Source organism: Glycine max, chromosome 8, assembly GCF_000004515.6.
Source record: "Glycine max cultivar Williams 82 chromosome 8, Glycine_max_v4.0, whole genome shotgun sequence".
NCBI lineage: Eukaryota > Viridiplantae > Streptophyta > Magnoliopsida > Fabales > Fabaceae > Glycine > Glycine max.
Window position 1 is genome coordinate 22,813,255 of NC_038244.2, and position 23,194 is coordinate 22,836,448.

General features: G+C 38.0%; 3 protein-coding genes across 3 annotated transcripts; all 3 read right to left on the reverse strand.

Annotated features, from left to right (window-relative positions):
- Window positions 1-1,216: 1,216 nt before the first annotated feature.
- On the reverse strand, window positions 1,217-2,954 carry LOC100789411 (uncharacterized). The gene is made up of 3 exons (XM_006586400.1): window positions 2,160-2,954; window positions 1,640-2,053; window positions 1,217-1,561 (listed from the first exon to the last, which is right to left on the reverse strand). Exons 1-3 carry the CDS (start codon window positions 2,952-2,954, stop codon window positions 1,217-1,219), a joined length of 1,554 nt encoding a protein of 517 aa, XP_006586463.1.
- A 14,109-nt stretch (window positions 2,955-17,063) lies between these two features.
- LOC100798942 (proline dehydrogenase 2, mitochondrial) lies at window positions 17,064-19,045 on the reverse strand. Its single transcript, XM_003531853.5, has 4 exons — window positions 18,369-19,045; window positions 17,653-18,298; window positions 17,338-17,578; window positions 17,064-17,253 (listed from the first exon to the last, which is right to left on the reverse strand). The coding sequence occupies exons 1-4, from the start codon at window positions 18,924-18,926 to the stop codon at window positions 17,214-17,216; spliced, it is 1,485 nt and encodes a 494-aa protein (XP_003531901.1). The 5' UTR covers window positions 18,927-19,045; the 3' UTR covers window positions 17,064-17,213.
- Window positions 19,046-21,771: 2,726 nt separating this feature from the next.
- FTL9 (flowering locus T-like protein 9) lies at window positions 21,772-22,890 on the reverse strand. The gene is made up of 4 exons (NM_001289388.1): window positions 22,675-22,890; window positions 22,349-22,410; window positions 22,173-22,210; window positions 21,772-21,971 (listed from the first exon to the last, which is right to left on the reverse strand). The coding sequence occupies exons 1-4, from the start codon at window positions 22,888-22,890 to the stop codon at window positions 21,772-21,774; spliced, it is 516 nt and encodes a 171-aa protein (NP_001276317.1).
- Window positions 22,891-23,194: the final 304 nt, after the last annotated feature.

The following is a 23,194-nucleotide window of genomic DNA, read 5'->3' on the forward strand; positions in this document are numbered from 1 at the left end:
TATATCCCGAGTATCCATCCAAGAAACAGTAGTATGCCTTCCCTGCAAGTCTCTCCAGCACCTAATCCATGAAAGGTAGAGGGAAGTGGTCCTTCCGTGTGGCTTCATTCAGCTTGCGATAGTCGATGCACATTCGCTAGCCAATGACAGTTCGTGTTGGTATCAAGTCATTTTTCTCATTCCGTACCACTGTCATTCCACCTTTCTTGGGAACCACCTGTACTGGGCTTACCCAAGCGCTGTCAGAGATGGGGTATATGAGCTCAGCCTCCAAGAGCTTGAGTACCTCCTTTCTTACATCTTCCTTCATTGTTGGATTTAGCCGCCTCTGGGGTTGTCGGACTAGCTTGTAGTCCTCTTCCATCATTATTCTGTGCATGCAATAAGCAGGGCTAATTCCCTTGAGATTCGATATATGTCATCCAATAGCTTCCCTGTGTTTCTTGAGGACATCTACTAACCTGTTTTCCTCCTCTGTTGTGAGTGCATTACTAATCACTACAGGCTTATCTTCCTCCAAGAACACATACTTTAGATGATCGGGCAATATCTTCAACTCTATCTTCTTCTTCTCGGACGGAACTTTCTTCTCTAGCGTCTCAAATTTGGCTTCTCCCTCAGGAATACTGTCTTATCGATCCAAGTCTTCCAACCAAGCCTTCAGATCTTTTTCCTCTTCACTGGTTAGACAGTCCAAAGTATTTACCATTGCTTTCTCCAGTGAAGACTGTGGTGTCTTGAGAATACTGACATCTTCCTTATCAATCTCCTCCACTCTGAAACACTTCCAACCTTCCGGTGGGTACTTCATTGCTTTGAAAAGGTCGAAGGTGATCTTCTGATTGTCAATACTCAACTCCAAGTTCCCATTCCCCATATCCACCACACAGTTGGCAGTCAGCATGAAAGGTCTGCCTAAGATGAGGGGAATGTCTGTGTCTTCTTCGATATCCATTATGACAAAGTCCACTGGAAAAGTAAAGTGGCGTACCTTGACTAGGACATCTTCTACCACCCCGTATGGCCTTGTAATCGAGCGGTCTGCTAGTTGAAGCGTCATTTTGGTAGGATCTATCTTCAAATTCCCAATTCTTTTACACATTGACAAGGGCCTCAGATTGATACTTGCTCCTAAATCAACGAGGGCCTTGTTCACTGTTTCCTTCCCAATGGTGCACGGGATGGTAACACTTCCAGGGTCCTTAAACTTCTTGGGTCACTTCCTCTGTATTATAGCGCTGCAGTTACCCCCTACCACAATATTCTCATTGTCAATGTACTTCCCCTTCTTGGTGAGGATGTCCTTCATAAATTTGGAGTAGAGGGGCATCTGCTGTAAGGCTTCCCCGAATGGCATAGTGATCTCCAGCCCTTTGAATATTTCCAAGAAACGTATGAAGTAGCGTTCCTTGTTCTTCTTGGTGGGTACCACAGGATATGGGAGATCTTGTGGTAGGGCAAGTGGTTCTTCCTTATTGGCCTCTCTTCCTTTCTGGCTCTTCGTTTTAGGTGGTGATGCCACCTTCTCTTCTTCTTTTGTCCTTTCTTCTGGTGTCTCTGTCTTTTCTTCCTCTTGTCGGTCTTCTTCTTCAACCTTACCTTCCTCTTGTGCTTTTTTCTACCCTCGAGTCAGCACTACCTTGCATTCTTCCTTCGGGTTTTTCTCCGTGTTAGCCCCGAAAGTTCTAGTGGGACGTTCGGCTTTGTCGTGTGCCAATTGGCCCATTTGAACTTCCAGATTCCGAATGGCTGCATCCGTGCTCTTTTGATGAGATCGTGTCTCTTGGATGAATTGCAGCAGCAGTTCTTCTATATTGGTGGGCTTTTCTTGCTGATTTGGACCTTGGCTAGGATGCTGGTATGGCAGTTGGTATGGTTGTTGGTTCCTTTGCTCCTTATATTGGTTTCCCTGATTCCTCCACCCTGAACCTTGCATTTCCTTGATTGAATCCCGGTGGCCCGTGATTGAATCCAGCTCCCCCTTGGTGGAATCCGGATGAGTTCCCCTGGTTATAACCCTGGAATCCGCGATTTGGTATGCCCATATAGTGTACTTCTCGAGAGGTATCCTGTTGGCTTACACATTGTCCAGGCTCGTGGGTTCCTCCGCATGTGGGGCATCCTTCTACCTGCAAAACAGAAGAGTGGGAAGAACTTACCGCCTGTAGTTGTTGAGGTAATTTGCTGAGGGTTTCGGTAAGGGCTTCTATCTGCCTCGTCAGCAGCTTGTTCTGTGCCAACGTCGTGTCCTGCGTGCCGAGTTCCAAGAGGCTTCTTTTCGTGGGAACATAGGTACGATCACGAAGGATTGCTTGATCGTTGGCCACCATGTTCTCGATGAGTTCCATCGCTTCCTCGGGAGTCTTCAGTTTGATCTTCCCTCCTGCGGATGCATCTAGTAACTGTTTCGATTGAGGCCACAAGCCATCGATGAATATGTTCAGTTGTACTGGCTCGTTGTATCCGTGTGTCGGTGTCTTTCTTAACAGTCCGTGAAAATGGTCTAATGCTTCGCTAAGGGATTCATCCGGGAATTGATGGAACGATGAAATCTCCATTTTCCCTTCAACGGTCTTTGACTCTGGGAAGTACTTCTTTAAGAACTTTTCCACTACTTCTTCCCAGGTTCTTAAGCTGTTACCTTTGAAAGAATGCAACCACCGTTTTGCCTCTCCTGCTAGGGAAAAGGAGAAGAGGTTAAGGCGTACTGCATCTTCTGGGACTTCGGCAATTTTTACGGTGTTGCATATTTCTATGTACGAGGCGAGGTGAGCATATGGGTCTTCGCTCGGAAGACCATGGAAGAGGTTCCCTTGGATTAGCTGAATAAGGGAGTGCGGGTAGGAAATATTGGCTGCTTGTACCTCCGGCCTTGCAATGCTCGTGAAGAACTGAGGAGTGGCGGTATTAGAGAAGTCCTCTAGGGTGACTCTTCGTGCCGGTTCCCCGTCCATTTCAGTGTGATGTGGAGAAAGAGAAGGTGGGGTGTAATTGCTTCCTTATGTGTCTCTTTCCCTTCTTCTTCTTGCATCGTTGTTACGCCGACACGTAGCTTCAATTTCTAAGTTAATAGGGACAACGTCTCCAGATGTAGTTCTAAGTCGCATAAAAACAAAAAGGCACTACCCGTGCAATTATGGGAGAAAGAAAGAATAGAAGCGAAGAGAGAAAATACTAAGAGAATAATCCAAGAAAAGAAGAGTTGGGCTTACAAATTGATATAGTATGGTAATTAAGTGCGAAAATAAAATCCCCGGCAACGGCGCCAAAAACTTGTTGAGACTTTGGCAAGTGCACCAAATCGCTCTTAAGTAGTAAACCTCGGAAGTCCGAGTATCGTTTCCACACGAATTTTATTGCACTTTATTAAATACTTCTCAATTTGTAAGTAAGAGTAAAATAATAAAAACAGGAATAAGTGCAGAAATAGGTTGCTATTACCAAATCAACTAGTTTAAAAGGAAAGACAATTAATAAGAATGCCAAGACCAGGCAAACCCAATTGGCCTACGATGCATGTGAATATGATATTCATTATCAATGCACTGGTATTAGTTCTACCCACATCTGTTAATTTTACTTGTCCCTAATGCCTCACGTTGACAAGCCTATTTTAACTACCTATCTCCCAAATGCCTTTGCGAAGATTCAATAATTAAAATGCATTAAGGTTAAGTTCTATATGTTTGCTAAATGCATGGGCAGTGAGTTATCATTCTATGCCTAGCAATGCTAACCCAAGGATTCTTTTCTTAAGATGTTCTATTAGGTGTTACCCTTTCCCAAGTGTATAACCCCTAAAACTAATGCATGCATTAAATCTTAAACCCTTATTAGGAAATACCCTCTTCCGAGCGAATAAAACCCAAAAGAAATTCAAGAACGAATGCAGGATAACAAGAAAAGAATTAGAACAGAAAAACCTGGAATAAATTCTCTTTGCATTGATAATTCTTGAAGCACACCGTACATCGTTGGCTTTATAGGCCTACCAGGCCCTAGCTAGGGGATTAGCCACTCATGGCCATTGAGGGCTTTACAACTGGGGGTGAAAGAAAGAATAGGGATAATAAAAACAAAGAATATAAAGAAAGAAGGGAAAGCTCAGGCTTGAAGTGCTGAGAACAGTGCTCTGAGGCGAGATGTTTTGATTCCTTGGGACTGGCTCTCTATTTATAGTTGCTGAAGTGGGTTTTGGGCCTTCATAGTCACGCTCAGCGCGACACCTCGCGCTTAGCGCGTTCGGATCGCGCGCTTAGCGCGACCTGCAGGCTTAGCCTATGCTTCTGTTGGATCGCGCGCTTAGCGCGTAGCTGGGCTTAGCGCGCATAACGGATTCTGCATCTTCGAGCTTAACGCCTCGCGTAGCGCCTGCCTTCTTTTCTCGCTTAGCGCCTGACGCGCGCTTAGCCCGAGTGTTGGGCTGGGTCTGCTTCAGAACTCTTTCTTTCTCTTTATTTCTGTTGCCCTTTTTGCATAATGTAACCTCATTTTTCGTATCTGCAACCAGAAATTCAACTTAATTAATTTCTCAACTTTTAATTATAAATAACTGCTAAATAATTAATTCTAGGCCAAAATTTGACTAATTAACCACTATTAATTCACAATTATTTAGCATTTATCAGCCAACAAGCCCGTTGACACGCGGAGATTTACGTCATCTTCCGCGCAGACAATTTCTGTCATACTGACCTTGGAGTCACGTGACATGCGGAGATACCCGAGTGGTTATCCGTTTAAACTTTCTTTTCCTATCTATAAGACTCAAAGCATGATAGCACGCAGAGACTAAAGTCCTTTTCTGCGCCTTTTGTTATCCAGAGGCGGCGGACCCAATGACATGCGGGAACCATTTGGTCCAACACCTTTTTGCTATCTATAAGACTCAAAGCATGATAGCGAGCAGAGACAAACGTCGTCTTCTACGCCTTTTGTCATCCAGAGGCGGCGGGCCCAATGACATGCGGGAACCATTTGGTCCCGCACTTTTAAAATACTTTTGCTATCTATAAGACTCAAAGCATGATAGCACGCAGAGACTAACGTCGTCTTCTGTGCCTTTTGTCATCCAGAGGTGGCGGGCCCGATGACATGCAGTTATCCGCACGCTCGATGAGTGATAAACGCGCAGAGACAGATTCTGCGCCCTTTATCATTCAGGAGCAGCGAGTCGACTGGTAAACGCGCATAGACGAATTCTGCGCCCTTTGCCATTCAGATTTCACAAATTGGGTGATAAACGCGCATAGATGAATTATGCGCCCTTTATCATTTAGGAACAGCAAGTTGGGTGGTAAACACGCAGAGACGGATTCTGCGCCCTTTATCATTCAAGAGCAGCAAACTGAGTGGATAAACGCGCATAGACGAATTCTGCGCCCTTTATCATTCAGGAACATCAAGTTGGGTGGTAAATGCGCATAGACGAATTATGCGCCCTTTATCATTCAGGAACAACAAGTTGGGTGGTAAACGCGCAGAGACGAATTCTGTGCCCTTTATCATTCAGGAACAGCAAGTTGGGTGGTAAACGCGCATAGACGAATTCTGCGCCCTTTATCATTTAGGAACAACAAGTTGGGTGGTAAACGCGCAGAGACGGACTCTGCGCCCTTTATTATTCAAGAGCAGCAAGCTGAGTGGATAAACGCGCATAGACAAATTATGCGCCCTTTATCATTCAGGAACAACAAGTTGGGTGGTAAACGCACAGAGACAGATTTTGTGCCCTTTATCATTCAGGAACAGCGAGTCGAGTGGTAAACGCGCATATACAAATTCTGTGCCCTTTGCCATTCAGATTTCGCAAATTGGGTGATAAACGCGCATAGACAGATTTTGTGCCCTTTATCATTCAGGAACAACAAGTTGGGTGCTAAACGCGCAGAGATAGATTTTGTGCCCTTTATCATTCAGGAACAGCGAGTCGAGTGGTAAACGCGAATAGACAAATTTTGTGCCCTTTGCCATTCAGATTTCGCAAATTGGGTGATAAACGCGCATAGACGAATTCTGCCCCCTTTTATCATTCAGGAGCAGCGAGTCGAGTGGTAAACGCGCATAGACAAATTCTGCACCCTTTGCCATTCAGATTTCGCAAGTCGAGTGATAAACACGCAGAGACAAATTCTGCGCCCTTTGTCATTCGAGGACAGTAAGTCGAGAGGTGGGAGGAGACAAATTATGGTCATTCCGCGCACCTTTTCGCCATCCAAAGGCGATCGTGTTCGGTGGCACGCAGAGACAAATTATGGTCATTATGTGTCTCGCCGCCCAGGCTCGATCGTGTCCAACAAAACGCAGAGACAAATTATGGTCATTCTGCGTCTTGTATCAACCTAGAGGAACAAATTCGACAGTATCAGGATGATGTGTCGGTACTGGTCATTTTCAAATTTTTGCAGGTTCCGCTGCCAGGGAGGTTCACTGGCCAAATGGTGTTTCACTCAAACGAAATTAGTGTCTTATCTTTACTTCCCTTTTATCTCCAATAAAAGACAAGTAAAGAGGGGCAATTGTCATACCCTAATTTTGTCTGGGGACCATCCGTTGTTGGGATGCGACCCTCGTTTGACCACTTCGAGGTATTTGGCACCCATGGTTAGACAATTTGTGAAGTTCCGAGACATGCCGGAAGCCAAAAGAAAAGCGTTGTAGCACAATCCGTGAAGTTCCGTGGCATGTCGGAAATTAAAAGGAAGTGTTAGTGCGCAATCCGTAAAGTTTCGTAACGTTCCGGAAGGCAAAAAAGGGATGATTATGTAATCCATAAGGTTCCACAACATTACGGAAAGAAAACAAGTATCGTTACGAAATTCGTAAGTTTCCGTAACTTTACGGAAAAAGAATCACCAAAAAAGGCAGGGGTGTATTTAGTAAAAATGGGGGTTCAAATAGCAACCAGGCCCACTTGGGCCTTCCAGGATGTTCCTCCAGAAGGTGGTTGCTTCTGAAGAAAGCAACCTAGCTCGCCTGGGCGAGCTGGGTGGCAAGCATCTCCTTCCTTTTCCTATAAATAGGGGAAGGAGGGAAGAACAAAAAAGTTCAACCCTCCTGGTATCTGAGATTCACTTAAAATTAGTGAGAAAAATTGTTTCCGTGAAGAAAATCCAAGCCGAGGCACTTCCGTAACGTTTCCGTGGGTGATTTCGCGAAGATTTTCAATCGTTCTTCGATGTTCTTCGTCGTTCTTCGGTTTTCAACCGGTAAGTTCCCGAAATCGAACTTTTCAATTCATTCTATGTACCCTTAGTGGTTCTCATTTGTTTTCACTTGCTTTTATTTTCATTTCATTTACTTTTCATACCCCCTTTTGACGTGCTTTAGTCATTTACTTAAGTCATTTTCTCGCCTAATCAAAAATAAAATAAATTTCCACCGATCATTTGAATTGTAACATCCGTTAATTTCTGTTAAAATGAAATTCGACCGTTCAGTCATGCCGTAACCACGTTGGAAACCAAAAAGAGGTAAAATAATAATATAATAATCAAAAATATCTTTTAGTAAAATAAATCAAAAAAATCAATCGAACGTTTTTCTTTGGGATTTCTCTTTCTTAAATCGAATCGACTAATAACCAAAGTGATGTGCCATCATTTTCTTCTATTTTCTAAACCCTTTTTGCACCATTTTAATTATTGATTGGTCTTAATTGTCAATTAATTAGGCAGTTTTATTATTTAGGCTCATTTAGCTAATTTGATGTTTTTAATCTAATTTCAGGAATTAATGAAACATTGGGCTTAATCCGAATTTTGGTTGTGGACTTGAAGAGGGCAAATAAAGCAGCGCTTATCTTAGTTAATTTCTAATTAGGAAATTTCGCAATTTTATTTTATGTTGTTCAGTGTTTATTTCGTTTTGGGCCAAAGTATTGTAATAGGGCCCAGTGACTTTGAGTGACTCTTTTTAAATAGCTGCCTTGGGATTCGTGCAGGGCATTCTATTCTGCTATGCTATTTTCATTATTCAGAGCTTTGGTTTTAGGTTTTCACGTTTTTCTGTGCCCTTGTTACAGTTTTCGTTCTTAATGCAAATTTCCGTTTTCTGCTTCTAATTACGAGTTCATTCTTGCTTCTTCTTCTACTTTCATTTACGTTTCTGTTCATTTACGTTTCTGTTCATTTACATTCTTGTTCATTTACGTTTCTGCTTCATGTTTCATTTGCGTTTTCTGTTTGAATCCATGGAAGGCTAGATTTTCTGGTGTTGTTTCCTTTTGAGGACGAAGCCCAACTCTCTTTGAGGTTTCGTTTGTAATGTGGTTTCCTGGCAGTTTTCCCTTCACCAGTTATCCCAATTTCGTGAATATTAATCAGTGCACGCTTCGTGTTCGATTAATTGCCTCTGAGCCTAACTTGCGTTCATGCTTAATGGACGAAGGGCTAACTGGTGTATGTGGTGCCTAATCACGTATTGAAAACCCTAAGTTGATTTTCGCTTAGTAAATTGAAATAGGGTTGGATTAAGTGGTTGACTGTTAGGGACGAATTCTCCATAACCCAGGATAAGAGAGTGGCTTCTGAATCAGAGGAAACAACCCGTTTTTAATATTAGTAGTTTCGTATTCCATTTTATTTGTCTGCTCTTTAATTACCAAACAACCAACCCCCCCCCCCCATCGTTACTGTTACTGCAAGTATATTATGAATATTTGGCTTGTCACTGCTCGTTGGGAAACGACCTAGGATCACTTCCTAGTTACTGCATTTTCATGTTTATTTGATTCGGGTACGGCCTCGATCACAAAGTGAAACTAAGGCTAAAATCAATTCATAAACCAAACTTTTGTCATCACCTAAAAAAGCCATTTTCAAAGGTCCAACGCCTTGAAATGGTCTTTTCCGCTTTTATTGGTTAAAGTGTAGATTTCTAAAAAGCCTAAAATCAATATGTAACTTTGTTACCTCTTTCAAAAATAAAGAAATCATTAATGGTCCAATGCCTTAATGTTTTCTCACTTTTCAAAAGAATCGAAAGATTGTCTAATGGTCCAACGCCTTAAATGACCTTTCATTCAATAAAAACATATCTTGCAAAAAAGGATAAAAAATAACTTAACCAAAACGCTTTGTTCACGAAAGAACTAAGTAGGTCTGATTTCCTTATCACAATCGAGGGATACGTAGGAGCAAGGGAAACACCCTTTTCGACCACAAAAAGATAAAAACATAAAAAGGCATAAAAAACATAAGAATGTAAAAAGGGAAAAGAATTGAAGTCATATTTGCACATTTGATTAAAGGTTGCCGTCTCTTGTGACGGATGCGTGGGGTGCTAATACATTCCCCGTGCGTAAATACAACTCCCGAACCTTTCACTTAAAGTTCGTAGATCACATCTTTTCCGGTTTTTCCAATGTTTTCCTCAAATAAACGTTGGTGGCGACTCCGCGCGTATTCCTTTCTTGGAACACGCACCCGCGAGTCACACGTCGCCCTCCCGCCGAAGGGTAGGTTGTAACACACAACATGAGGGGCCATGAGGGATTATGTTTGTGAAGGGGGGGACTTCAAAAATCAAACTAGTTAGCTATTGTAATTTTGACAAAACTTAAATTGACTATCAAACTGTTGGATGATTGTTGTTCATAAATAAAAAGGCCAACTTTCTTGTTTGAGATTCGTGTTCAAGAAAAAAAAATGTGTTTGTGAAGTTTTTCATCAAGTTTAATGTTCATACATCATAATCATTGTAATTTGAAAACAACATGGATATTCAGTGTAAACTAATAATAGCTATATTTACAAATCAACTAATTTTGGTATACATAATAGTCATTGTTGTTACATTTAATCTGTTAGTATTATCATGTGTGTTATGCCAACATTTTTAATTGTAGCTTAATGTTTAACAATTGGTTTTCATTATAGGTACAACTTTTTTACTCATAAAGGAACTAAAGGCTTGTTTTAGCCCTTAGTGTACGTCAGTCAACACTGTTTTATAACATTGCACTCCCATCACCGCACTTGTTTTGATGAAACTGACCATCTTTTGAGGTATATATGTCATTGTAACATTGAATTGCTTATTAAATGTTTGTTCATATATGATTATTGTTTTACATTAAGGTTATGTGCATTGTGAGCGAACCTTAGTTTTCTATTTGAGATTCAATATAATGATTACTACGAACAGTTTGGATTAATCATTGTATTGAATCTTGAATTGTCCGTTTGGAAAGTTTGGGAAGAGTCATTTTTGATACACAATTCACACTTATAGGTTAAGAATGTTGTGTTATATTTGATGAAATTTCGTTTTAGGGCATATTGCTTTGTTCTCTAGGTGCGTACCTGATCGTGGTGTACTTGGAGACTAATGCAAAATGCTACAGAAATTTCATCACATTTAACATAAACATACTTAACCTATGCATATGAATTATGTATTAAATATGTCTTCCTGAATGAGATAGGGCCACACCTTTTACAAAACAAGTGAGATGTTCATGCATGTAGCGAGTTAACTTTGTAAGTATGACAGATAACGAAACATGGATCGAAGTTGGATGAAAGCATCTCGCATAAGTGATGAGTATGAGAATGGAGTAGAACAATTCTTGCAATTTACGGAATGAAATGCACCACTTATGGGTGGAAAATATTTTTGTCCATGTGTCAAATGTGCGAATGGGAGACGATAGTCACTGAATGACATAAGAACACATCTTATATGTGAGGGGATAATTCTAAATTACACCAAATAGATCTGGCATGGTGAATCGTCAGATATGACAACAGGCTCTCATACTAACGCAGTTAATGAAGACATCCCAGATCGTATAGAAGACATGATACACGATCTTGGGCAATAAGGTTTTGGGAAAGCACATGCACCTTTGTATGACCAATTACAAATTGATTCTAAGAACCTTTTATATTCGGGCTGCACTAGCTTCTCATGATTGTCGATAGTATTAGATTTGGTCAACTTGAAGGCATGATTTGGGTGGAGTGACAAAAGCTTCACTGAATTGCTTGTTGTGTTGAAGAATATGCTTCCTAAAAATAATATGCTGCCCAAAAATCACTACAAGGCAAAGAAGATCTTATGACCTGTGGGCATGGAGTACCAGAAAATACATGTATGCTCTAATGATTGCATATTGTACATAAATCAGTTTTTCGACATGCACAAATGGCCCAAATGTGGTGTATCGCAGTACAAAGAGAACGATGATCAAGGTAGTCAACATGCAACCACAACCAGTGACCGTCTAGCAAAGGTGTGCTGGTATCTTTTGATAATTCCAAGATTTAAGTGATTGTTTGCTAATAAACATAATGCAAAAAATCTTACATGGCATGCATATGGTAGAGAAAATGATGGATTTGTGGAAGCAAAGCTTTCCAAGTTTATTTTGATGATGCCAAAGACTCAAGTCAAGAATCAAGAGTCAAAACAAGTTTTAAGAATCAAAGAGTCGTTCAATCAAGAATCAAGAGTCAAGTGAAGAGTCAAGATTCAAGTGAAGAATCAAGATTCAAGTAAAGACTCAAGAGAAGACTCAAGATATGCAAGAACTTCAAGAAAAGCATCAAGATATGCAAGAACTTCAAGAAAAGCATCAAGATAAGTATAAAAAGATTTTTTCAAAAGAAAAGATTGAATAGCACAATTTTGTTCAAGAGAATTTTTCAAAGAAAAATCTTTTACCAAGAGTTTTACTCTCTGGTAATCGATTACTAGAAAGCAGTAATCGATTTCCAATAGCCAACATTCTTTTCAAACTGATTTACAAAGCAGTAATCGATTACCATGAGCATGTAATCAATTACCAATGTTTTGAACGTTGAGATTTCAAATTTCAAGAGTCACAACTTGTGATAAAACATTTTCAAACTTGTGTAATCGATTACACAATATATGTAATCAATTATCAGTGTTTCTAAACGTTTTGGTTTTCAAATTTAAACATGAAGAATCACATCTGTTGATGTGTAATCGATTACACTATGATGGTAATCGATTACCAGCGACTTATTTTGAAAATTAAATTACCAAAAGTCACAATTCTTAAAGTGACTAGCTTCCAAAGATTTTTTAAAGAGTCACAACTTTTAAAGTAACTAGTTTTCAAAAAGAGTCACAACTTTTAAAGTGACTGGTTTTCAAAAGAGTCATAACTTTTAAAATGACTAGTTTTAAAGAAATTGCCAAAAGTCACAAACTTTAACTTGAGTCATCAAATGACTATAAATATGTGACCATGGCATGAATTTTAATAAGAGATTCCTTTCATTCATTTACGAATTAAAAAACAGATTCCTTTCATTCTAAGAGAGATTTCTTTCATTCATTCAAAGTATTCTTCTAAGAGTTTTTGTTCAATACTTTCTTTATTCAAGAAAAGTTCATTGCCCAAAAACTTGTGTTATTCTTCTTCTTCATTCCTTCTCTCTCCTGCCAAAAGAATTCAAAGAACTAACCGTCTGAGAATTCTTTTGATTCTTTCCTTCTCCCTCTTGCCAAAAGAATTCAAAGAACTAACCGTCTGAGAATTCTTTTGATTCCCCAAACAAAGAATTCAAAGAACTAATTGTCTGAGAATTCTTTGCCCAAACACTGAATTCAAAGAACTAACCGTCTGAGAATTCTGTGTAAGAAGCGGGTAGCTTCTTGGTTGTAATAGTGAACACAAGGGAGGGTACATCCTTTGTGGTTCGCTTCAAGTAGAGAGTACATCTACTTGATTGTTCAAAGAGAACAAGGAAGGGTACATCTTTTGTGGCTCTTTGCTTGTAAAGGATTTTATAAGGTTATTGAAAATCTCAAGAACCATGGGTTGCTTGGGGACTGAACGTAGGTACGAGTTGTGACCGAACCAGTATAAATCTTGTCTTTGTTTTCATCTTCCCAACACTCTTTACTTTTTCGTTGTGCACTTTTTATTTCCGCTTTACTTTTGTCTAAGTTATTGTTTTTGTACTTTACTTTCTCATAACTTAGTAGTAAAGCCTAATTGAATCTAGTAATATTAAGAAGGATAATTTTTAATTAGTCAAGACACATTAATAATTAATTCAACTCCCCCTTCTTAATTATTCCGAGGCCACTTGAGCCAACAAGATAGCTCCGGCATCCGGCTAATTCACCCCAATGGAAGACTGTTGATCGATTGTTTCTAGATTTTGGGGAGGAGCCAAGAAACTTAAGGCTCAAACTTGCTTCAGATGGCATGAATCCTTTTGGTAACTTAAGCACTAGCCATAGTTCATGGCCTGCTTTGCTGATGATTTAGAATCTCCTTCCTTGGTTGTGCATGAAGAGAAAATACATTAGGTTGTGTATGATGATAGTGGGTCCAAGATAGTCAGGAAATGATATTGATGTTTATCTGACTCCCTTGATTGAAGACTTGGGAAAATTATGGGTAGACGAGATTGATGTGTATGATGGGAATCTGGGACAGACATTTAGGTTGCGGGCAATGGTATTTTGTACCATTAATGACTTTTTAGCATATGAGAATTTAAGTGGATATAGTGTCCAAGGACATCACGCATGTCCTGTATATGAGAAAGAAACAAGCTACATCCAATTGAAACATGCAAAAAAGACAATATATACTAGGCTTCAAAGATTTCTCAAGCATTATCACCCGTATCGACAATTGAAAAAGGCTTTTAATGGAAATCAAGAGTATGAAAGTGTGCCAAAACCCTTAGCTGGAAACGAAGTTTATGATCGGCTGAAGGACATCCTAACTATCTTTGGGAAGACCCAAAAGAAGGATGCATGTGAGAAGAACATATGGAAGAAAAGGTCAATATTCTTTGATCTTCCATGTCGGTCCGATCTTAATGTTAGACATTGTATAGACGTCATGCATGTGGAGAAAAATCTCTGTGATAGTTTAATTGGCCCACTTCTTAACATTAAAGGAAAGACAAAGTATGGTCATGAAGTAGATTATGATTTGGATATCTTGGTAACTTTGGTCTGTAAGGAGCAGGAGTTTATCAGGCCTGTTTTGAGTATGATGCATGAAGTTGCTAAACTTGCAAATGTTGATCGGGCTGCTCTATGGTTCCATTTATGTGCTAGTGAAGATGAATTTGTACGCGTTCGTGAAGAAAGCAAAAATGAGATTTCTAATATGGCTAAGGAAAAAACAATGATATCACAAAAGCTGAGTGAATCTTAGGCCACAAACAATCGCTTGAAGGTATTTCATGTCTTACTTGATAAAATAATGTGGTTACCTCACGTTAATTGCTAATGGAGAATTTAGGTCTAACACAATTCATAATTCAACAATCTGAAATGAGGGCTGAGATCGGTTGGTATTCTTGTGAAAACAAGGAACTAGCATAACAAATTCAAGAAGTTAAGAGTCAGATTGAATGGATCCGCTCAGAACGGGATGATGAAATTGCAAACCTTTCTACAGAGAAGAAAACTCTTCATGATTGTTTACATGATGCAGAGACACAACTTTCTCAATTGAAGTCTCAGAAACGTGATTAATTAAAGGTATTATTTTTATAAAAAAAAGTTTGAATTTCTACATCATTGAAAATAAAAGGCATTCAGTTATGCCAATGTTAAGTCTTGTGCGAGTATATGTTTTTATGTTTACAATTATTATTCTTACATTTTTTTACGAGCCTGTGTCTTGATGGAAATACCACTGCTATTTTTACTCAAACTTGGCATATATGCATACGTGCTAAGGTTTTCAAAATCCAAAGTATCTCTATACTTAATTTTGTGGGGATCGTGGCTTTTACACTAGTGCTTTAGTATGAAATTTACTACTTCTCTCCTTGCTTTATCTGACTAGTACACTTCTTACTATCTTTCCCCCCTGCTATCATTCTTCACTTAAACACTAATATGGGTGAATGTAATATTGATGCATCATTTTTGCCAATTCCTGAAAGATATTTTTCAGCTCTTTGTTCTACCTAGTTTTTTAGCTCATGGGCTGCTCCTCTGGTAGGAAGGAGTTTCATCCTACCCATGTCTATTCTACTAATTAAAGGTTAGCTCTGTCCAACCTTCAAGGCCAAAGTTATTTTGTGTGCAGGGGCACCTTAGTGGTATAAGCCATTCCCAAGCTTCTAGTTAATGGGTCCAGATAAATCTCCAGCTTGCTCCATCCTCTCTATCTTTCTCCTCCTTTCTCTATTTCTAAACTTCAAGACCACACTTCGCTATTCTATCTCCTGGCCTTTTTATTTTTCCTGCTATAGAGGATCCGATTTTCCAGTTAACAACTTAACTTTTTCAAAAGAATTGGTCCTTGACTTGAATTTCAGCCTATGAGCTATACAATTCTTTTTTTGAGCTATCCTTTAAATCATTTATCAAATTACCTGAAAGAAAATAACAAGATTAATTATTTATATTCTCTTTTACTTGCATGTCGATTCTCATCCATTCTCATCAGCAATCTCATTGGTGGATCTGAAGCATCAACAGGTGTTTCAAATAATTGTATAATCTTTACAAAGAATATTTATCTATTTCCTGATGTGGCAGTCTTGAAAAAGGCAGGCCAGTGAAAAAGAAAGTGACCTTCATTTTGATTCTAAATTGATAGTAGGGCTATTCGGTTTCAGAATTTTTATTTTAATTTATTTTTCACTTTTAATTTCAAAACTATCACCTTGTTTCCATTTTGGGGCTAGTGAAAGGTTTTGTGTATTCATTATCCGTTCAAATTCAATTGTTTTCACGTGAAAAACAACTTTTCATTGGTTTCTATTTTTATTTTCTGTTTTTTCATGTTTCTTGTACAAACTTTTGAACATAGGAAGGAAAGTGAAAAGAGTGTGACATTTTTAATGAGAACAGAAAAAGCTTGTTTAAATTAAATGACCCTTAGTTTTAAAACTCTATTTCTTTAGTTGGGATGGAAAATAACAATCTCTATAAGTTAAATCATACTGTGCTCTTCCAATGAAGGCATTTTTTTTTTACCTTTTTTTTCTTTTATCTTTGTTTGGTCCATCTCATACAAATTAACCAACAAATTCACTTTTTGTTATCCTTTTTTCTATTGCGTGTGTTGACACAATGGAGTCAGCAAACATGACTAAAGATCGGTCATTCATGGAGAACATAGGCACATAGAGAACTTTGAAAGCTTAAAATGATGTTCCCTCTTCCTTCTTGTTAAGACAACAACGGCTTTTGAAGTAAATACACTCACATGACTAATTAATATTTTTACTTTTTAAGATAATATGTGTTGTATACAATCTATTAGCCTAATTTTGTATAGGAAGAAGATAATATGTGTCCATATAAGGCTATTTTTGTATAGGAATAAGACAATGTGTTGTATACTCCCTATTAGGCTACTTTTGTATAGCAAATGACATTGATATATTTACTTTTTATTTTTCAAATGGTTGTGTTTCACTTAATTATCAATTGTATCAAATAGGAAAAACAAAACAAAACCAAAAACAACATTTATTATTTCACGAAAACTGTCTTAGAAGGGGGTCTCTTCTAAGACGATTTATCGCCAAGGACCAACGTAAAAATGTAGTTATTCGAAGACAGCTGAGATCTCAAAACCGTCTTTGAAGCCAACACATTTTAAGACAGTTTTTACGAGCAAAATTGTCTTAGAAGTTATCAGATTCTAAGACTTTTTTTATGTCTCAACCGTCTTAGAATCTGGTACATTTTAAGATTCTAAGATGGTTGTTTCGTGGGAACTGTTTTAGAATATGACATTTTAAGACGATTTTGATCCCAAAAATCGTCGTAGAATGCATGGCTTCAAAGATAGTTTCCAGCTGATAATTATTTTAGAATGTCACACGTTAAGACGGTTGAGGAACCGTCATCGTAATTGGAGAAGTTTCCACGACGTCACATATGAAGACTGTCAAAAACCTTGATCAAAGGCACTAGAGAACCGTCCTAGTAAGCATTTCTCCTAGTAGTATTAGCTGTTATCTTATTTTTTATGTATTTATAATTTTCAAGTCAAATTCAATTAGAAATTACCGACCTGCTCTATAATTTTTTTGAGAAAAAAAAAAAAGTTAATTGCTCGTACTCTTCGGTCAGAAGTGGAATATATTTAAGAGTTAACCACAGTCACATTTCATTGATTTGAATGCATCATTCAAAGAGATTACAGGATTCTCTAAATTTGTACAAAGAGTATCCTAATCCTGTGTTGCCTAAAAGACATTATTACATCTCATTAACTCGTCCCATAAAAGTATAAAAAATTAAAAGACAGCAGCTTTTAGTCTCCTTCCCAACTCCTTCCTGCATACACATCAAAATGTTTGATTCATGTGCATGATGCCAGAATGAAAAGTGGTTAAAATAATTAAAATGTTTTTTTTTTACCTCATCAGTTGCCTGTCAAAGCCCGAAGCAGCCAACATTCCTCTATTCTCTTCAGCCCTTCTTAGGAGATATGGCATAACAGTCTCCACTGGTCCAAATGGCATATACTTGCTCACCTGAAATCCTGCATTGCTCAAACCAAAGGAAAGTGCCTCTGACATTCCATGCAGCTGTGCAAATTCAAGCTTGTGGTTCACCTTTCCAATCCCTAGCTCATGTGCTTTTGCAGCAGCCAGTTTCCCTACACACATCAAACACCTCAATTGAATTCAATCTCATCATAAATCATGAAACTCAATGAACTTATATATGTACCTGACTCAACATTATGAGTTGCAAGAACAAGTCCACCAGGGCCATTAGCAACCTTCTCAAGCATGAAAGAGGAGCAGTCATTGAAGCACTTGTGTGTGTCCTCGATGGTGTCGTGAATTGGGGAAGAATAGCCCAAAGACTCAGCCAATTTTGTTTCACTTGACATATAAGCACCCCTGACAAGTTTGAAGCCCATTGGGATTCCCATGTTGTCTGCAGCCTCTGCAGCCAGCAAGAGTCTCTCCTTGGCATCCTTGAGGTAGGTCTGCATGGTCCCAAACACAATGGGGTTGTCACCTTTGTTGTGCAAGATGGCAGAGGAGTATGTGAAGTAGTCAATAGCAGGTTGAACAGAAGTGTGTTCTGCATCAACCAACAAAGGAATGTTGACTTGCACACACTTATGGCAAAGCTCATGGAATCTCTGGATGGCAAGTTGAAGGTCTTTTTCTTCCTCTGGGGTAAGAGGCTCGGGTTTGTTGCTTGTGTGGTACAAAGGGCTTGACTCGGAGAATATGGGGAAGCAATCTTGCTTCCATGGCAAACTGAAACAAGGGTCCTTGTGTTGCCATCTAAGAAGGTCACTCATTCGTTCCAACAGGCTCATAGGACATATTGCGGTGATTTTCACTATCACAAAGCTCACCTGTCACATCAAAACAGATTCAAAAATTCTGATTTAGAAAAGTAAAGGGGAAGAAAGAAGAGGAATATACCGAAGAAGGGGGAAGCGATCTGCTGACGTCGATGGTGTGAAGAAAGCCCTTGAAGTTGCGGTGGCAGGCGTCGTTGTCGTTTGCGTCTTCGACGCCGTAGACGAGCATGCCGCGGAGGCCGGCACGGTTTAGGTGGCGGATGCTGGCAGCGGTGGTGATGGCGTCCTCGCCGGCGCAAAAGTGGTCGAAGAAGGTGTTGCGGACGGTGGCGAGGATGAGGTCGCGGATGCCATGCACGTGCATGAGATTTGATCGCAAGAGCCATGTGCCGAAGTCAACCATGGGCTCGACGGCGGTGGCGTGCAGCACGGCGGAGGAGCGGAGGAGGCTGGTGGTGGAGACAGAGGAGAAGAGCTTTTCGACGTCGCGGAAGCTGAGGTCGTCGGAGGCGGCGGCGGAGGGACGGAGCACGGCGGGGGACGGCAGCGGAGCAGGTAGGAGGCAGGGAGAAGGAGAGAGAGACGGGGAGAGAGGAGGGTGAGAGGAGTTGAGGGGTTTTGTGGCGGTGTTGTAGCGAAGCTTCCTTAGGATTCTTGGTGGGATAACACGAGTGGCCATGTAACAACGTAAGACGTACGTTGTTGGTGGTGGTTTGGACGGTGGTTGTTTTTCTCCCTTGGTTTCGTTTTCCTCTCTCTCTCTCTCTTTCTTGGAGGACCTATAAAATTGCCGTGAGATGCAGAATGTGACTTTGGAACAAGGAGGAGAAGTGCCTTATATACATATATATATATATACATGCATAACTAACTAATTGGTCTTTGTCTGAATAATTAATTGCTTCCTTGATGATAGGTCGGGTCTTTATGCAAAAACTACCATCTTAGTGGTGTGTTTTTACTTAGTCTCATGGGCTGAGAGAGACTTCAGGTATGCCAGACTTTTTAACCAACGAACCAAAGGACCAAATTACGTGGATACACATACACCCAATGCTAGTCATGTTTCGGATCAGATCTTCAATTAATTGCTTTGTGTCATCAGATTATGGTACAAGATGCTCTGATGTTATCTCTTGTCTCGCATCACTCCTAATTCTGCCAAATTACTATCTTAAGATGTTTATGAATTTAGCAAGTAAGTTTGAACTTAGTTCCTCGTTATTATTAGCTCACAACTAGCCTCACACTTCTTTTTTGGTCACCGATTTATATATATTTGAATTAATTTGTTGGTTTAATTAGTCCATTTCTTCCAACTTAGGATGCTCAAAATACATTAAAAAAAAAAAAAAAAAAGTTTATCAGGCACCATGCTTACAGCTTAATTACATGTCATTTCTTTACTTTTCGGCTATGTGATCACTAAAATTCCAGCTTAGAAATTGCAACACTTTTCGGCTGTGTGATCATTCCTTTCCGTTTTTTAGTCACTTAAGGATCGAGGAGGGCCACTTGAACTGATAAGATTAGTTTACTCCGGCTCTTTTTCCTAATCTATGTGCTAATTAATTAAAGAGTCGTTAAAAAAAAGATGCAGATTCATTACGATGATGGATAAAAGAGTAAACTAACCAAAATTTCCATTCACAATTTAAAGTGTAAGTCCTACTTAATTTACTGTGTTATTAGCATCATGCAATTTGTGCTCTCGAAGAATGGGTAGAAAGATTATTAGACAGTATTTTGTTCTGAGTGCCTAGCTATAAATTAAAACTTATTCCACTTAATTGCAAATTTGAGAGGCAAATAAGTAATTTTGTGCACAATTTATAAATTGGGTAATGGATTTATTTAGCAGCATGCTAAGTCTACTATGAGATTTTTGAATTAGACCTATTTTTGTAAATTAAAATTTATAGCCACATGTCTTTGAAAAAAAATTATACTACCAAGTAATAAATTCAGAAATTCTGATTGTTTTAGTTATTTTTTCTGTTTAGGAGAAATTATTTTAACATTGATTTGAAGGGGGATTTTCAAATAAAGAAGTAATACAGTATAAAAATTATAGAAAAAATCAGATAAATGCTTTAAAGAAATTTATTATACCAGCTTTCATAAACCACGAGGATTGTATGTACATACATATATATAGTTAGGTAAAGAAGAAACTAACTTCACATATATAGTTGTGGACAGTAGAACGTGGTGTAAAGGCATTAATTCACTGCTAGTTCAATTGGATTGGTCTAGTAAATATATCTATAACTATTAATAATAAAAATTATTCCATTTGTTCTAACATTTCAGTGAACAAATTTTATTTTAAAATCATTTTTCAATTTTAAATTTTTCTTCTAACTTACATTAATTTTTCATTATTTATATAATTAAGTTTTTTTATTCTATCATTTTTTTTACTAACTGTATTTAACTTATTTTTTTATTATTTCAAAAATTTAGAAAAACACGAAGTGACTCTCTTCATGTTAATATAAAGAGAAACTCAAATTCAGCCACTACTTTTCAAGGATTAAATAACTGTATGGTTTGTGGTTGAAAACAACTGTGCAAATTGGCACACTAAAATCGGCTTTATTCTAGCTTTTAAATATTTGTTTTGGAGTGAAACTTATCAACTGAAAACATGTCCCTCTGAACAAATCCTTTTTATTTTTATGTGTTTCTTCCTAATTTCCTCATTTTTCTCATTTCTTTTTACTTTCACTTTTCTCTTTTTGCACTCTAGCTCTTGTAACTTTTGTTTTATTTTATCATTTTCCTTATTATATTCACAGCTATGCTACTGTTCATCAAAATTGAAGAAAAAAAACACACTAAAATTATTTTTTTTAAAAAATGCCTAAATCTAGCAAATTTTAGGAAACTACTACCTACGTAGTGGGGGTTTGGCCAAGTAGGAGATCAAATTTTCAATACTCCTATAACACATATTTCCTTACCGATGACATTCTAAATTTGGTAACATTAAGAATTTTTTTTTTTTAAAGAATTAAAAATATAGTTTAGTTTATGCTAAATTTAGTCAAAGCTATTAAAAGTTGTTTTGTCCGAGTTAGTTGAAGTTTTGGATTTGGACTGGATGCAGGTTGACCCTAACTGTAAACTGAATGGTTTAGAGTGTTTTTTTTTGTAAGTCCTTTTTCTTTTACCCTTTTCATTTATATATAATGTTAGAGACATGATGATAAGTGTATTAAAGTTAAGCAGAGTATTATTTTCATGAAGATTATGGTTTAATAGCAATGCAGCCAATTAACTACACTTTTGATCGAGCAAACAATTGATAGACAAATGATTGATTTTGGATTTAAAAATACTTATAATTCCTAACAGTTTTTAGCTTTTAAGCTAATTAACTAACTTTACAGTTTTCTAACTAATATTTCATATGTACTTAGCCCTAATCACCATCTTGATTGCAACATATGTAATCTGATCTATATACATATATTCATTTAAATTATGTATTATGTATATCTAGAATGGTTTTCTTCATATTATCCCCTCCTTCTGCTGTTGAAAAACACACCAGCAACATCTTGTAATTCATATTTCGCAGCAAATTCGGTAGTATTGAAATTTGTGCGCTTTTCTGGAGCTTTCACAATGCGTCCACTTTTCATACGAAATAGCACAAATACAATTCGATGAATCCATCTATGTGGAAATGGACCTTCATATGGGACAACCTCTTCTCCTGTAAAATAACATTAATTGGTGTAATAACCAAAAGTAAAAATGTAATATCCATTAATTTCAAGACAGTCTATATCGCATCACACACATTTTTTTAATTTGCTTCATGAAAGTATTTACTATTATCATATACTCTTTAGAACAAATAATTAATGGCTTTATAGTTTAATCCTAACCAAAGAAGAATTGTGTAAGTACGTACCGAAGGTTGCTCCCCCTACTTGAATATTGGCTACCAACCTATGCATCCAACAAATTAAAAAATAAGCAATGGATGAGATTAATTTATATACAGTAGAAGTCAGAGAGAAATAATGGTTAAAAAGAAGGATCTAAATTAATTAATTTTGGAAGCGAGGGAGGGACATACGTACTTACCAGAGCAAATGTTCCCTCTCAGTTGGTTTATCTCTGCTAGGTGAATCAGGATCCACCATGACCTGCAAATTAATTATATATTAATTAGCTATAGATATTAGTTAAAATGAATGATAATATAATGCATGGATGCATACTTAAGGGTATGTTTGGCCCAAGCCTAACTTTTTATTGGCTTAAAAGCTACTTAAAAGTAAAAGTTCAAAATAAGAACTTAAAATAAAAAGTAGAAGTTATTTGGTGATTTTCTTTTTTTAGCTTAAAAATTTCTTTTAAGATAAAAGAAAAAAAAAAGTTAAAAATAAGTTAGAGCAAATACTACCTACCAGGGTGTAAAAGGAATTGGCATCTCCTCTAATTTCAACTATTGGTCTGTCGTTGGTTTGATCGGAGGTGAGGCGACAACGGTTGGTAACTTGGGTTGAGCCATATGTTACTTTCAGACCGACGAAATTATTACAATCATCAATCAAAACATCTTCTATTAGATCTTCTTCTTCTTCTGCTTTTTTTATAGCAAGAGGTTGCTTTGATCTAGACATAATTAAGCTCTTCACCTTGATTTCTTCCTTCGATCGGTTAATCGTACGTACGTGCATGAAAATGCCTATTTATACATGTATTGACGTGCGTGTGTTAATTTACTGATACTGCATGCGTATGCGTCACCATCATAAGATTTATTTCTTTATCTGATAAATTAAATAGAGAGAAGGAAAGGAAATTAAAGCACTGAGGGAAAGAAGAAAAAAAAGCTCGCAAGATCGATGCATGTTATAATTATCTGAAACTTTTTTTTCTTTTCCAGACTTGTATACTAATTAATGAACACGTCACGCGTAGACT